Source organism: Epinephelus moara, chromosome 16 (genome assembly GCF_006386435.1).
Source record: "Epinephelus moara isolate mb chromosome 16, YSFRI_EMoa_1.0, whole genome shotgun sequence".
NCBI lineage: Eukaryota > Metazoa > Chordata > Actinopteri > Perciformes > Serranidae > Epinephelus > Epinephelus moara.
Window position 1 is genome coordinate 25,616,437 of NC_065521.1, and position 13,507 is coordinate 25,629,943.

General features: G+C 40.9%; 1 protein-coding gene across 1 annotated transcript; it reads left to right on the plus strand.

The window, feature by feature from the left end:
• On the plus strand, positions 1 to 13,109 carry pa2g4b (proliferation-associated 2G4, b). The gene is made up of 16 exons (XM_050064519.1): positions 1 to 208; positions 2,546 to 2,674; positions 2,756 to 2,861; positions 2,978 to 3,047; positions 3,649 to 3,741; positions 6,244 to 6,307; positions 6,418 to 6,496; positions 6,580 to 6,658; positions 6,754 to 6,887; positions 6,988 to 7,082; positions 9,790 to 9,917; positions 10,091 to 10,144; positions 10,245 to 12,286; positions 12,385 to 12,411; positions 12,666 to 12,688; positions 12,782 to 13,109. Exons 1-13 carry the CDS (start codon positions 121 to 123, stop codon positions 10,302 to 10,304), a joined length of 1,179 nt encoding a protein of 392 aa, XP_049920476.1. The 5' UTR covers positions 1 to 120; the 3' UTR covers positions 10,305 to 12,286; positions 12,385 to 12,411; positions 12,666 to 12,688; positions 12,782 to 13,109.
• Positions 13,110 to 13,507: the final 398 nt, after the last annotated feature.

Below are 13,507 nucleotides of genomic sequence, written 5' to 3' on the forward strand. Positions count from 1 at the left end.
GCTCGTAGGCTGCCGAGCGGAGTCGGGCGGGCCGGTGCGGAGAGCAGCGTGGTCTATCCTGTGACTGACTGACACCCGCCGGGGAAAAAGTTACTCTGAGTTCGCGGACACACTGCCAACATGTCTGGAGATGACGAGACACAGGAGCAGACCATCGCCGACGACTTGGTGGTCACCAAGTACAAGATGGGCGCAGAGATCGCGAATCGTAAGTGAAATGCGGCGTTTACGTGCCGTTTGGACTCAATGGTCCAGAAGTCTGAGGACCCGTCTCATGTTAGCTAGCAGTGTCAGCTAGTCATACCCGGGCAGCAGCTGTGCCATGTGCCGCACCACTGCCAACGGCAGAGCTTATTAGAAAGCAGGGCTTTATTTAATATGAATGAAACATAACGCTTGGTGTATATTTAGGTCGAGCTTTTCTTTACAGGAGCCCGTGTTTGTTTAATAAGCCGCTGCTGTCACATTAGCATGGGGAGCTAGCTAAGCAGCTATGTGGCTCAGCTAGCTGACTAGCAAGCGTTAGCTAGCTGTAACTGCTAACAGATGTAACAATGACAAGTACAAACTGAGTCACACTATGGGGCTCTTACAGATATTGAGTAGCCGGCATTTAAATGCAAGCATACAAATAATTCAAAATATGTTAAATAACAAATTAGTCGTACAACAGACTGGGAACCTGGGTGTCTTAAATGGTGCCATTTAAAGTCATGTAGTAATGACGTTAAGCAGTTTAACACCCAGTGTACTGCCTTAAATTACGCCATTTTTTAATGCATTTTGAAGAATTGAATTAAATCATAAACTCCATGTGAAGTCATCAACATAAGTCATAAACTGCAGTAATTTCTTACAGTTAAAGCTAATATTTAAGGCAATATATTATTGTCATGGCCACCTGCACACATTATCATCAGTGTGATGTCACAGTCAGGAGTTATTTTATAAATCTTCCAAACTTAAAAGCATAAAAATATCAGTTTGCAGCTGTGCATTCAGTTTACGAATGTTTTTTAGAATTTCTGCCTTTCGTACACAAAAAATATATCTCTCTGAATTTAATTAATCAGGGGTGGGAATCACCAGAGGCCCCATGATACCATATTATCACGATACTTAAGTCATGATACAATATTATTGCAGTTTTAAATCTTTTATGATGTTGAGTATAGCATTAATATTTATGATGATATTTTGCAATTTACTACATTTTTTCCAGTGCAAATAATGTCTCAAAAATCAGCATCAATTTTATCTAATCTATCGAAGCGAAATGCAAATCTAATAGACTGAAAATCAAACTAATTTTATTATTCTAGTATGCTAACAAAAGTCTAATTTGTTTTTGCAATATTAATAATTTATATAATTAAAAAAAAAAAATCAATATAGATGTCTGTAACAATACAGTATTGTCATGCAAATTATCACAATACTGTGTTGTAACAAATTTCTTCCTCCACCCCTATCGTTAACCCAGGCAAGGCTCGCAAAGCACCACACTTTTACAACAGCGCCCACCTCCACACTTGTAGGTTAAAGTCACTCGCACCTGTCAGTTTCCCATTGCGGTTACAGTCTTTATGTTTGGCCATAATTCATCAGCCGGTCTTCAAATTGAACAGCTGACATTCCTGCCAAGTTGAGCTTAAATTCACAAACCGTAAAATCTTTAAACTCAAAACTGTAACCACGTTAATCTGAACTAAACCAATCTCAGATAGTGTATCAGTGGTGCAAGGGAATTGACCACCTTCCTAATAAAAGGAGGCCTCTGAGTTTTCTATTTTAAGAAAATAAAAATATAAATGGCTCAATATCAGTTTTCAGTGACTCGTCATGTGTCATGATCAGTTCATCATTATACTCCTACTAGGTTGTGGAGATGACTGCATGTTGTAGTTGCCTTATATCAACTAGACTCTGCGACCTTGTGGTTTCATATTATAGCTTATCAGAGCTGGCCTACTTATCTGAAGTTAAGGCATCTAATTTTCTGCGAGCATGATGCTGTTTCAAGCTGATATACAGCTGTCAGACAATCTGTCAAATGTTTATCCTCTACTTAACAGAACATCAGCTTAGTCAAAATCAAATGGGTTGTTTGCAGTGTAATTTGCTGTCAGCACTCAGACTCACTCCATTAATTGAGCCTTTGACAGTGAGAGGGACGCGTTTTTTGTTAATGTTCACTATCCATCCCATCTATTCACAGTGGCACCTGTTCAGACCTGACAGAGAAAAAACACAAACTATAATAGTGCTGAAGAAATTACATGATTAATCGAGTCAGTGACAATAGATGAGTTTTGGAGTGGGGTAAGATAAGATGTCACCTTGGACATATGGGAAATTGTAATGTACATTTTTCACTGTTTGCTGACATTTTATGAAACAAATGATCGATAGACTGACTCGGGAAATAATCAACAGAATTAACGGTGATGAAATAATGGTTATTGTCAGCCCAGCCTTGTACACACTCTGTTACTGACCTGCCATTTTAACTACATCATGGCTCACTTTACCTCTCGTCCTGCAGAGGCTCTGAAGACGGTGGTTGGGGCAGCTATGGCCGGAGTCTCCGTGCTCAGCCTGTGTGAAAAGGGAGATGCCTTCATCATGGCAGAAACTGGGAAAATCTTCAAGAAGGAAAAAGACATGAAGAAAGGTACGTCTTTTGTTGCATTTCATCAGTCACCATGAATGTCTGTGACTCAGCACTCCCTCATCCACTCCCTTTCTTTCGCAGGTATCGCTTTTCCTACTTGTGTGTCAGTTAACAACTGCGTATGCCATCACTCCCCTCTGAAGAGTGACCCTGATGTCATACTGAAGGATGGGGACCTCGTCAAAATGTAAGCTACCAAACATATACATGTCCATCCTATGCACTTGATAAATAATAGTTTATATTTGTTTGGAGATTATAGTTTCTTCAGCTCATGTTCTGTTCTGTTCTGTTTGTTTGCAGTGACCTGGGTGTGCACGTTGATGGCTTCATCTCAAATGTGGCTCACAGCTTCGTTGTTGGAGTGACCAAGGTGTGTCATCACTACTGAATTATACCTGCTGGGGACGTCAGTGGTTATCCATTTAATGGTTAACCCCCAAGATTATTTTTGACTGGTTACGCATGTTAGTCTAAAGGTTAATTTTGCTGCTCTTGGGTTTACTGCACTGTGAACTGCCTGGGTCTGCTGGGAGCTATCTAGCGGCGCCGCTCATTCGGTGATTACCACAAATAACGCTGTCCTGTCCCAATAGCATTGCTGTGGACACACTGTGCCCACCCTCTGGTCTCCCCCGAGGTCGCCCAGCTGAGTAAGCAGCACAGTTTTGAGCCTCGAACCTCCTGTTAGCTCTGTAAGCACCGTTAGCAATGTAAGCACGGCTAGTGGTGCTAACATAGTAAACAATGCTAAAGGTGTTTCACGCCTCAATATGAAGCCACTTACTCACTGGGGCTACCAGGGAGGATAGAGCTGAAGGTGGCCACCACTGTAGCGCTCATTGGTTTATTCACAAAAGCCATGATTTGTAATGTAATTTACTCGATTACTGGTACTCACAGCATCAATAGAGAGTCAGACTGTGTTATTTTACCTCTTGCTACTCTCAAACTGTCTTCCTATTTCACCTCAGGAGAACCCACTGACTGGACGGAAGGCTGACGTTCTCAAAGCAGCTCACCTGTGTGCTGAGGCTGCTCTGCGTCTTGTTAAGCCAGGGAACCAGGTAAAACTCACCCACCATAACCACCGTTTTCACTGACATTTAGTCGACTACAAGTCTGGGCATTTCACTCTCACCTGAGTCAGAGAAAACTATTTTAGTATTGTTTCTGTCAATGAAAGCTGTTGACATTTTCATTAATTTTTAGTCATCAGATTATATCAAACATTTCAGTCAATTTAGTCCAGCCAAAACCAATCATTTTGTCATTTTTAGTCAAACTTATTTTAGATAGGAATCATTACATCAGAATCATTAAATGGCCCCGACGCCATTTAACATTGGCATCCCCCCGCGTACACTTCAGCATATAAACTACACTTGCATTTTCCAACACACGTGCTCTCCTCTAACATGTCTTCTCACCCCATCCCTCAAATGCATGGCGACTGACTTAGACAGTCTAATATCTATTATCCTTTTTTTTGTCAACCCACTTAAAGATTTTAGTGAGGTTTCCTTTTTAAAGGTGCTGTTGATAAGCCACCAGATGTCTCACTCTCCCACATTGCATTAACGTTACCAAACTGCTGTTGCTCAATGCACAAGTGGTTGCCAGTTTTTTGTAGAAACTGTAAATTCTATGGCCGCTGCAGCAAGGACACTGCCCCTGCACATGGGGTGCCTGCTCCACCGACTATGCCACCGGGCGTCCCTGTTTGTTTTTGAATGAAATTGGCTGTTCTTGTGTGTAAATGGCAGGGGTTTTAATGGACCTAATCAAGAGTTAAGGAGGGGGGACAATGGAGCAATCATGAAGAGAGAGAGGGCATGTGCGTGAGATGGATGGAAAACGAGAATAAGAGACAGGGAGGCTGCAAGGCGACTTAATTGGCAGTGTTTGCCTCTTCCTACCCAGCAGTGGGAGAGATATTCGTAACATGCTGCTGACAGCGGTGATCATCATCTGCAGGCTGCACCATGGACCACTGGGCGCACTAGACACACTGAGGGATGCAGCCCGCTTTGCTGTCTCAGTCGTGCACAGGACTACAGACTATTTAAATAAAAAAGAGAAGAAGGAGAAGTTGTGCGAGGAAACACGCCGACCCTTAGCTTGGAATAAATGCTTTAATATTAAAAGTATATTATAATATATAAAGTAGAATATATTTTATACTGGAAAAGTTCTGGTATTTAATTAGACTCCGTCCCAAAAGTGCTGCTCGGATTTGAGCTCAGTTTGTGCTTAGACAGAAACCGTGCAGGTCATGTAGGATCAGTCCTGATTTTTTTTTTTTTTTAGGGCCTGATCAGAGCTCTGATTTGTGTAGTGTACTAGTGTACAAACAGCCTTGGTCATGGCAAGTGCTGGATTTTTCCTGGCAGGGTAATGAAATAATTTTGCAGCATGTAGCTATAAATTTGTAATAGATCTAGGTTATTTTGTGTGGTGGTGTTTCAGGATTCATATAACGTAATCTAACCTTATGGAAATCTTAAGATGTGGCTAGCTTTAGGTAACACTGTGCCATGACAAAAAAAGTTCCACTCTTGTTTGTACTATGTCTCATCATATTTTGGAGGGAGAAAGGCCACTAATTTAAACTACAATTTAAACTTCACCCCTGATTTCTGGTACTGAGCCATAGAGACGTTATTCTCATGACTTGCCCCTCACTCGCTCACTCTATCTGTTTATCATGCAACCCCACAGTTTTGTAAGTAGACTTCTGCTGCAGGAGTGTGAGCTCTGCACCAGGAACAGAGTCTGTCCACACACACACACACACACACACACACACACACAATTACAGGGCTACCTGTTAGCAGCATCACACAGCTTACGGTTATCAACGGGTTTAATGACAGATTTTAAATATTTTGGTGTCAGTAGGAGTTTGTTGCGACCGTTTAACAGCTCGGTGTCGGATGATAGCCACTGTTTGTGTCTGCTTCTGCTATCTGGGTAGACATTGACCTCACTGTTCGCCCCCCGCCCCAACAGACAACTACGAAGACTGTTGATCACTGACGACACCAAGATGCCACATAATACCAATACAGTTATACTATCGGCTCACAAGCCTTGTTAGAAGCAGTAACTTAATGTCAGACATCTTACACAGTGGTGAACGAAACAACAATTTTAGACCTGACAATTTTTTTTAAAATGCTTGATTTACAATCAATATTTTTTGTAGGAAAAGCAATACTTTTATTCTGTGCCTTTCTAAAAACTCATTCTCTATTTTCATTTTTTTTCGTCAAAATAAAAATGTTCTTAAAAAAACCTTTTAACTACATTTCAGTCTTTTCTTTTTCTGTCAACAGTTTACATGTTGATATAGTCACATTTAGTCTTTAATGATGGTTCCATCTTGTAAGCGCCTCGTCTTCATCATGGAAATAAAGGTCATTGACGAACATATACAGTCATAGTTTTTAACGGAAGTAACACTAGTTCACACCTCATCTGTTGTCTGTGTGAAGCACTTTGTAACCCTGTCTTTAGAGGTGTTATGTAAATACACGTATCATTAAACATCATGTCTCTTTCATCAGAACACACAGGTCACAGAAGCCTGGAACAAGATTGCAAAGTCATTCAAGTGCTCCCCTATTGAAGGTGGGTGTTTGTGAACATTTGGCACCTTCAAGCTCTGTGATTCAGATGGTTTACATTTGCCAGATGTAATTCGACATGCTTGACTCAGTTTATTTCTCCATCGTGTGCAGGCATGCTGTCCCATCAGCTCAAACAACACGTGATCGATGGGGAGAAAACTATCATTCAAAACCCAACGGACCAGCAAAAGTGAGTTTACTCAGCAGGTGCTTCCTGTCACTAACCTGATGAGTGTTTAACCAGTGGATTATCTTGTCACTTTGTCTTTGTAGAAAGGACCATGAGAAGGCTGAGTTTGAGGTGCATGAGGTATATGCAGTGGATGTACTTATCAGCAGTGGAGAGGGGAAGGTGAGAGGGAATTTGGTACAAATTTGATTTTTTGCTTAATTTTGAAAATCCCAAAGGCAAGACATTTATAATGTATGTTCTCTTGTGTAATTCAGGCAAAGGATGGAGGTCAGAGGACCACCGTTTACAAACGAGACCCCAACAAGGTGTACGGTTTAAAGATGAAGACATCTCGGACATTCTTCAGTGACGTGGAGAGGCGCTTTGACACAATGCCTTTCACTCTGAGGTAATATCTTTAAACTTCAGATAAAATAATTTACTTTATTTTCAAAATTCCCCAGGTTTCACCCCCTCATTTTTCTTTTCTTATCTTTTCGTGTCTTCAGAGCGTTTGAGGACGAAAGCAAGGCCAGGTTGGGCGTGGTGGAGTGTGCCAAACATGAGCTGGTGCAGCCGTTCAACGTGCTGCATGAGAAAGAGGGTGAGTGGAACAATGAGAGATGTGATTAAGGGCTTTGGTGACCTTGAAAATCCTGAAGGTTTGTGTATTTGTGAACAAAGTGAAGTGAGGTCTAAGAGTCTCTCTGAGCCGTTGGAAAGCTTCACGTACTTAAATCTGTAGAAAAATGTCACCGCACAGGTAGCACTGCTGAAATAATTCGTTTTTCAGCCCGGAGGATTTAATTACTCCAAAGCATTCTGGCTGTTAGAGCTTCTTATAGATCATACATGCGAGAAAGACCTTGGTTTTCTGGCGAGCTCGACAAAACCTTCTGCTGTAGCTCTACTCGTTCCCGATTGTGATGGCAATGGCCAAAGTCAAGGCCGTGTTTAAGTGCAGTCCACATGTTTACATATTATATTTTTGTAAGAGTTGTGTAATGTGTGTGTAGCAAGTGTGTAGCAAGTGTGAAGTCAAGTCAGAGAGAGGGAACACACTGCGTTCTCTTAACTCAGAGCTATCTTTATCCCTAGGCTAAGAGTTGACCCTGTTTAAACACAAACATCGTTAACCAAGGGTTAGCCGAAGCCCAGGGCTGTATGAATCACACTACACTTCTACTAGTCCTGAGTTAATTGTCAGTCAAAAACACGTACATGCTAAATTTCTATTGTTGCTCAGCCACATTTCACACTGGCATCTTTTAGCCCCAGGTTGAAGGTCCAGTGTGTACGATTCAGGGGGATTTGGCTGCATCTAGAGGTGAGGATTGCAGATTGCAACCAGCCAAAACTTGTCCCAGTTAGAATTCCTTCAGTGCTCATTGTTCAGGATGTTTTTTTACCAGGAGCTATATTATCCACAGAGGTCTCTTCCTCTCAAAACAAACTGACCAGGTGATTAAAACGCTGAATAAAGTTATTCCACATTACAAATCAGTGTTTCTCCTATCCTGTTCAGCACTTACCTGCAAATGTGTGCTCCTACTATTTTCTCTGATAACTTATTGTGTACTCACCTTATTACTGATCCAGAGCTTTACCAGTAGCCGAACTGTCAGGGCAGAGGTCTTCCTCTCTCCAGGATAAATGTACCCAGTGATTTAAACCAGTAAAAATGAATAAAGCAGTTTCATATTACAAAGTAGCGTTTCTCCGACGCTGTTTGGCACGTCAGAGATGAGCCACTAAACTAATACCTCCTAATGTGTCCTCTGATGACTTAAGATCCAGCTAATTTAATGTGTGCTCACCTTATTACTGATCCAGACGTTCAGGAGGTTTTTACAGGGAGCTGATTTATCTGCAGAGTTCTCTTCATATCCAAAATAAATGCACCAGGGGTCTAATTTATAAAACAATGTGTAGGATCCATACTAAAAGTGTACGTAAGATCAAAAGCCAAAAATGGCTTGTGCCAAAAAATATACAACAATTTCTACAATCAGGCTTCCAGCCCACCATCTGTGTCGCCAATATCCTGTCTCCAAAATGTTTGTTAGCATGAGTCAAAGTTTCTCCCATCAAATATGTTTTATAGATCGCAACTTTATAGCGTACGCCTCTGTCGGGCCTCGTTCTGTGTGTACGCAATGTTTATAAATAGACCCGGGTGATCTAAACCAGTAAAAATACTGATTTAACAGTTTCACGTTAAAAAATTGTTTTTTCTGACAGTCTTGTCACGGAGGGGCTGCTAACCATAGTGGCCGATGTGATAGGCAAATGGCCCTATCGAGAGTCAGTATTAAATTTGTCTGTTCTGGGCTACTGTAGAAACACAGCTCCTTCTAAGGTCTGAGCACCTGTTTAGTTAGTTAGTTAAATTTCTCCAGCAACAGTATTAACCTTATCTGTAGGCTGCAGCCCAACAAAGTAAGCAATAACAAACACAATGAAAACAAACAAAGAAAGTAATCATTTAAGTACTTAGCATTCTCACCTTCTTATAGTAGAAGCACAAATATTAAGTAAAAATGACCAAATTAACAAAATCTGCAAGAAGGCAAAGCACTCCGCTTCTGAAATGCTCCCAGTGTGGTGTGACACGTGCAGAGGCAGGATCAAAACCACGTCACCCTCAGAATGTTGCACAGCTGTGTCCGGTGATATTGTCCCTTCTGGCCTCCTCACAGTCAAGATGGTGGCAAGGATAATGAAAATAGTAACTTATTCATCTTGTATCATGCCTAATTTTAGTGGATCATAACATGCCAGGTATGTAATTAGTCTGCAGATGCTTCGTTTCCAAATGAGACCAATCTTTTTTGAGCCACAGTGAGAGCCAAAATGTGGCCTGCAGCAGATGGTAAAGCTTGTTTTTTAGCCAAGCCGATTTCTAGAAAACTTACAGCACCTACCAGCTGATTTAGAGCAGTCGGAGTCAATGATGAAACAAAACAGACGGTAAAACAGGTTTTTCAACAATCATGAATTAACACAATAACAAGAGATCCTTAAGCACACAGTCATAGAAGTGCACACATAATATGAGGCTGATTTGTTCAGTAGTTTGAGATCAGGTGCGAATAGACGGATACACGCTCACTCATGAACGCACACACATAACCAAACACATGATCCCCCTCCAGGTTTACACATGGGAGAGACCATGCATTTTAATCAGTTGTTTAACAGTATGACAGTGCCCACACTTAATTTTGCCCTGTGAACGTAAACATTTGATGTCCAAACTTTATACAAAGTGGGGACTGTTTAATGCAACTTTGAATCTCTTCTTTGTCCAGGTGAAGTTGTTGCCCAGTTCAAGTTCACCGTGCTGCTCATGGCCAATGGACCTTTGCGAATCACAAATAGCCTCTTTGAGCCAGAACTCTACAAGTCTGAACATGAAGTGGAGGACCCAGAGCTGAAGGTAAAATGTGTTTGATGGATGGGGTATTGCATCCTCTCCGTGAAAAGGAAGGATCAGTCTAATGGGGTCGCTACAGCACTCTGTTAGCTGACGAGGCATTTTCCAAGCCATTATGCATTGCTGTGTGAGGTTATGAAAGTCATTTTTGACTGCCTTTTTTTTTTCCTTTAAAGGCTTTACTTCAAAGCTCAGCCAGCCGCAAGACTCAGAAGAAGAAGAAAAAGAAGGTGAGTTACAAGGCAGCATGTCTTTTTTTTGTTTTTTTTTAAATTAACAAGAATACATGTTCCAATTGTTTCCTCTAATTTGTCATTTTTGTCTTTAAAGGCCTCAAAGACTGTTGAGAGCGCAACAGGACAGGCGATGGAGACTGAAGCTGCAGAATAGATTTCTCTGACGGACATTGGATGACCCAAAGAACAGACGTCACAAATCCTTCTGTCCCAGCTGTCTGAGGCACTTGCGGGCATAGCCGCTGTGAACACCTCTGAATCTAACTGATGTCAGTCTGGGATGATGCTGCTCCTAAATTCTGTCACTCCACCTAAAACACATACACACACGCGCACACATGTACAACCATAGTAAATCTCACTGTCCTTGAGACTGTCTTCCTCTCTTAACAGCAGACAATAGTTCTGCTACAAAAGAGGATATTTTGTGCAAGGGCGTAACACTCACTGGAACATTTAACCATTCGACTGACCTTGAGCCTTCGTCCCTTTCTCCACAATAACTGTAGTGAAAGATAAGTGAAAATAAAATGAGTTTGACAGAGCGGCCAAGGATGATGAATGCACAATACTGTGTCAGGGTAATTGTGTGGCACTTAGATAACTTTGTTGAGGTCATAAACCTGAAAGCCATGCCTTTTTGAAATGAGTGTTAAACTTGCTGTGGGCAGAAAATGTGTAACACCTGTCTGAGCCCTGAAGTTATGAGCATGACATGAGTCATTATTACTGCATTTATACTGCTCTCGCTTAGGTCTGTCTACTAGTACATGGTGTACACTTGTAGGAATCTACTGTAGGTTACTCAGCTAACAATTCTTAAACTGACAACTTAAAACCTGCTGGTTGAGTAATTTAACTAGTGACGAAAAGAATTTCTCAGTTGTGGATGGTCTTACTCCTGCCAAGGGTTCAGCATTCAGTCCTCTGGTGCCACCATCGAGTCTGACAGTCTGTGTTTACATAAGAATTCCATACCTGTTAGATATATGGATGCTTTTGTAAAACAAATCCCAGTTTCAGAGACTATTTTTGGAAACATTAAAAAGCCACCTGACATCATTTGTGTAGTTGTTTCTGGAGTGTGTGTATACAGCTGATTGTCCCGATGAGCGAAAGTGTGTTTTTCATGAATGTGAACATTAATGAATCACCATTGTTGTTATTTCACTCTCATTACACTGCATTGATCAAAAGCTAAGCCAGGAACTTGAACACTAGCCATCAATAGTTAAATGACTGCCCCATCACCTTTAGAAAGTGTATGTACATTTACTGCACATTTTCATATATTAATATTCAGATTTTATTCATTCAGGTAACTTAATTTCCTTTCTTTACATATTGAAGGTCTAAATATTTAAAGCCTTTCCATGTTAGGAATATAAATCCAGGGTAAAAAGGCATGAGCATTAACATATTTCATTTTTAGGACTGCTAAAAATAGTAAAATTTAAGCATACTGTTAAAAAATACTGGAAATTGCTTGTTAATTATCTAACCGGTGCACTAAGTTACCCTGGTTAACACCCCAAATTCACAAACACATTAAAATACACATATTTAGCTGACAGTTTCATGTAAAGCAACTTCAAATACGTGCATAAAACCATGTAACTGGGCAAGTCCATCAATTTAATCAAATATCATTACTTCAAGTGCTACTTTTAGACACAATAGGATATAGATAAATTATTTTTAATGGGCCAAGATGGAGTCTAAACAGAAATACACAAAATATACACAAAAAAATACTTAGGACATTACTTATTTGTTCTTAATGGTAGCTTTAGGGCACTGGGCACAGACTGTACACCGTCTGTATCAATCAAAACAGTATTACTCATCAAATTTTTTCATAATATCTGTGGTAAAATTCTCTTGTTGAACATTATCAGTGTATATGTGGACCAGTGACATCTGACAGATATGTCAAAATGCAAAGTACTGCTCAAATAAACAACGGCGGACCTTAAGATCACATAGAAACATGCACCGCTAAGCATATCCTGTACACGCCTTATCCTCTAGACAACTGTTTTACTACGGTCCAGTGAAGATGACGTAGCACAACCCCTATAAATAGGACGTCGCTCTTATGTGACGTCCTTCGTGGAGACGGTTCCTTAGTGATTGGTACGTGAGTTCCCAGTTGTTCATATCAGAATCCAAGTTAATCATCTTGTTTTAAAATCAATCGAGCTAATTCTTTACATGTTCCCTTCTGTTTTCAGCCTCCCCTTCTCAACATGAGGGCTAAGGTTAGTGTTTAATGTCTGTATGATCAAATAAACACGGTTTCAAATGGTGCTAACATTCGCTAGCTAGCTAGCTAGCCAGCTTGAGCATGTCGACGGTTTAGCTTTAAGTCCTCTAGCTTTCACCCGCAAAGTTCGCTTTTGTTTATTTCCCCAAACGTTTGTGTGTCTTTTAGTTAGTTGAGCACATTTGTATTTTTTGGAAATGTGACGCAATTTACAAAATAATTTTAACATTATTTTTTTCTCTTCCGCAGTGGAGAAAGAAGCGCATGCGCAGGTAAGAACGTGTGTGGCGCATGTTATTCACACCATTACACCGTGTTGTTTAGAGATGTCCGTCTGATTGACTGTTGTATTTATCGTGTCATAGGCTGAAGCGTAAAAGGAGAAAGATGAGGCAGAGGTCCAAGTAAACTGTCCTCTCCGCCGTGGCTGTGACAGCAACACGTTGCCAACAACCAGACCGGTGAGCTCAGCTGAAGACCCAGGACCCTCCCGGTGTCAAGTTTGTCCGCGGCGCCCATATCGACCAGAGGCAGCGGAGCTGCAGCAGCTGAATGATGCTGGAGAGCTGATTCAAGACCTGCTGGATGACAGGCTTTTCTTCTGGGACATTCTGGACTCTTTACTCTTAATTCCTCAACTTTTGTCTTTTGTTTATACTGTGATTAAAGGTTTTGGTTTATAAATACTTTAAACACTGGTTGTTTACTGTTTGCTTTGAAGGAGTTGCTTTTCACAAGTTGGTTTAGTGGTGAATTTAAAAATACTTATCAGGAAGTGGTTTATATTTCCTCTTCAGCTGCTCTTGAGTTAATCAACCAGGCCGAGTCCTGTTTTTTTTTCATGTAGTTCATTTTGACAGTAGGAACAGTACAGGTTTAAATAGCCTTGATGGGTGAATTTCATTAAGCTGCTTTCAGGGTCCTGGTATTGTGCATCAAATCTTACTGGGACATTTCAATTCAGCAGAGCCAGGATTAATGTTGGCAGTTACACAACCGTTTTCCTTTTTTAAATCAATATGTCAGCTGTGAAAAGGCCCATTAGAGCAGTAAGTAAACCAGGTATCTGCACTGACTGCTTTACCTCCAGA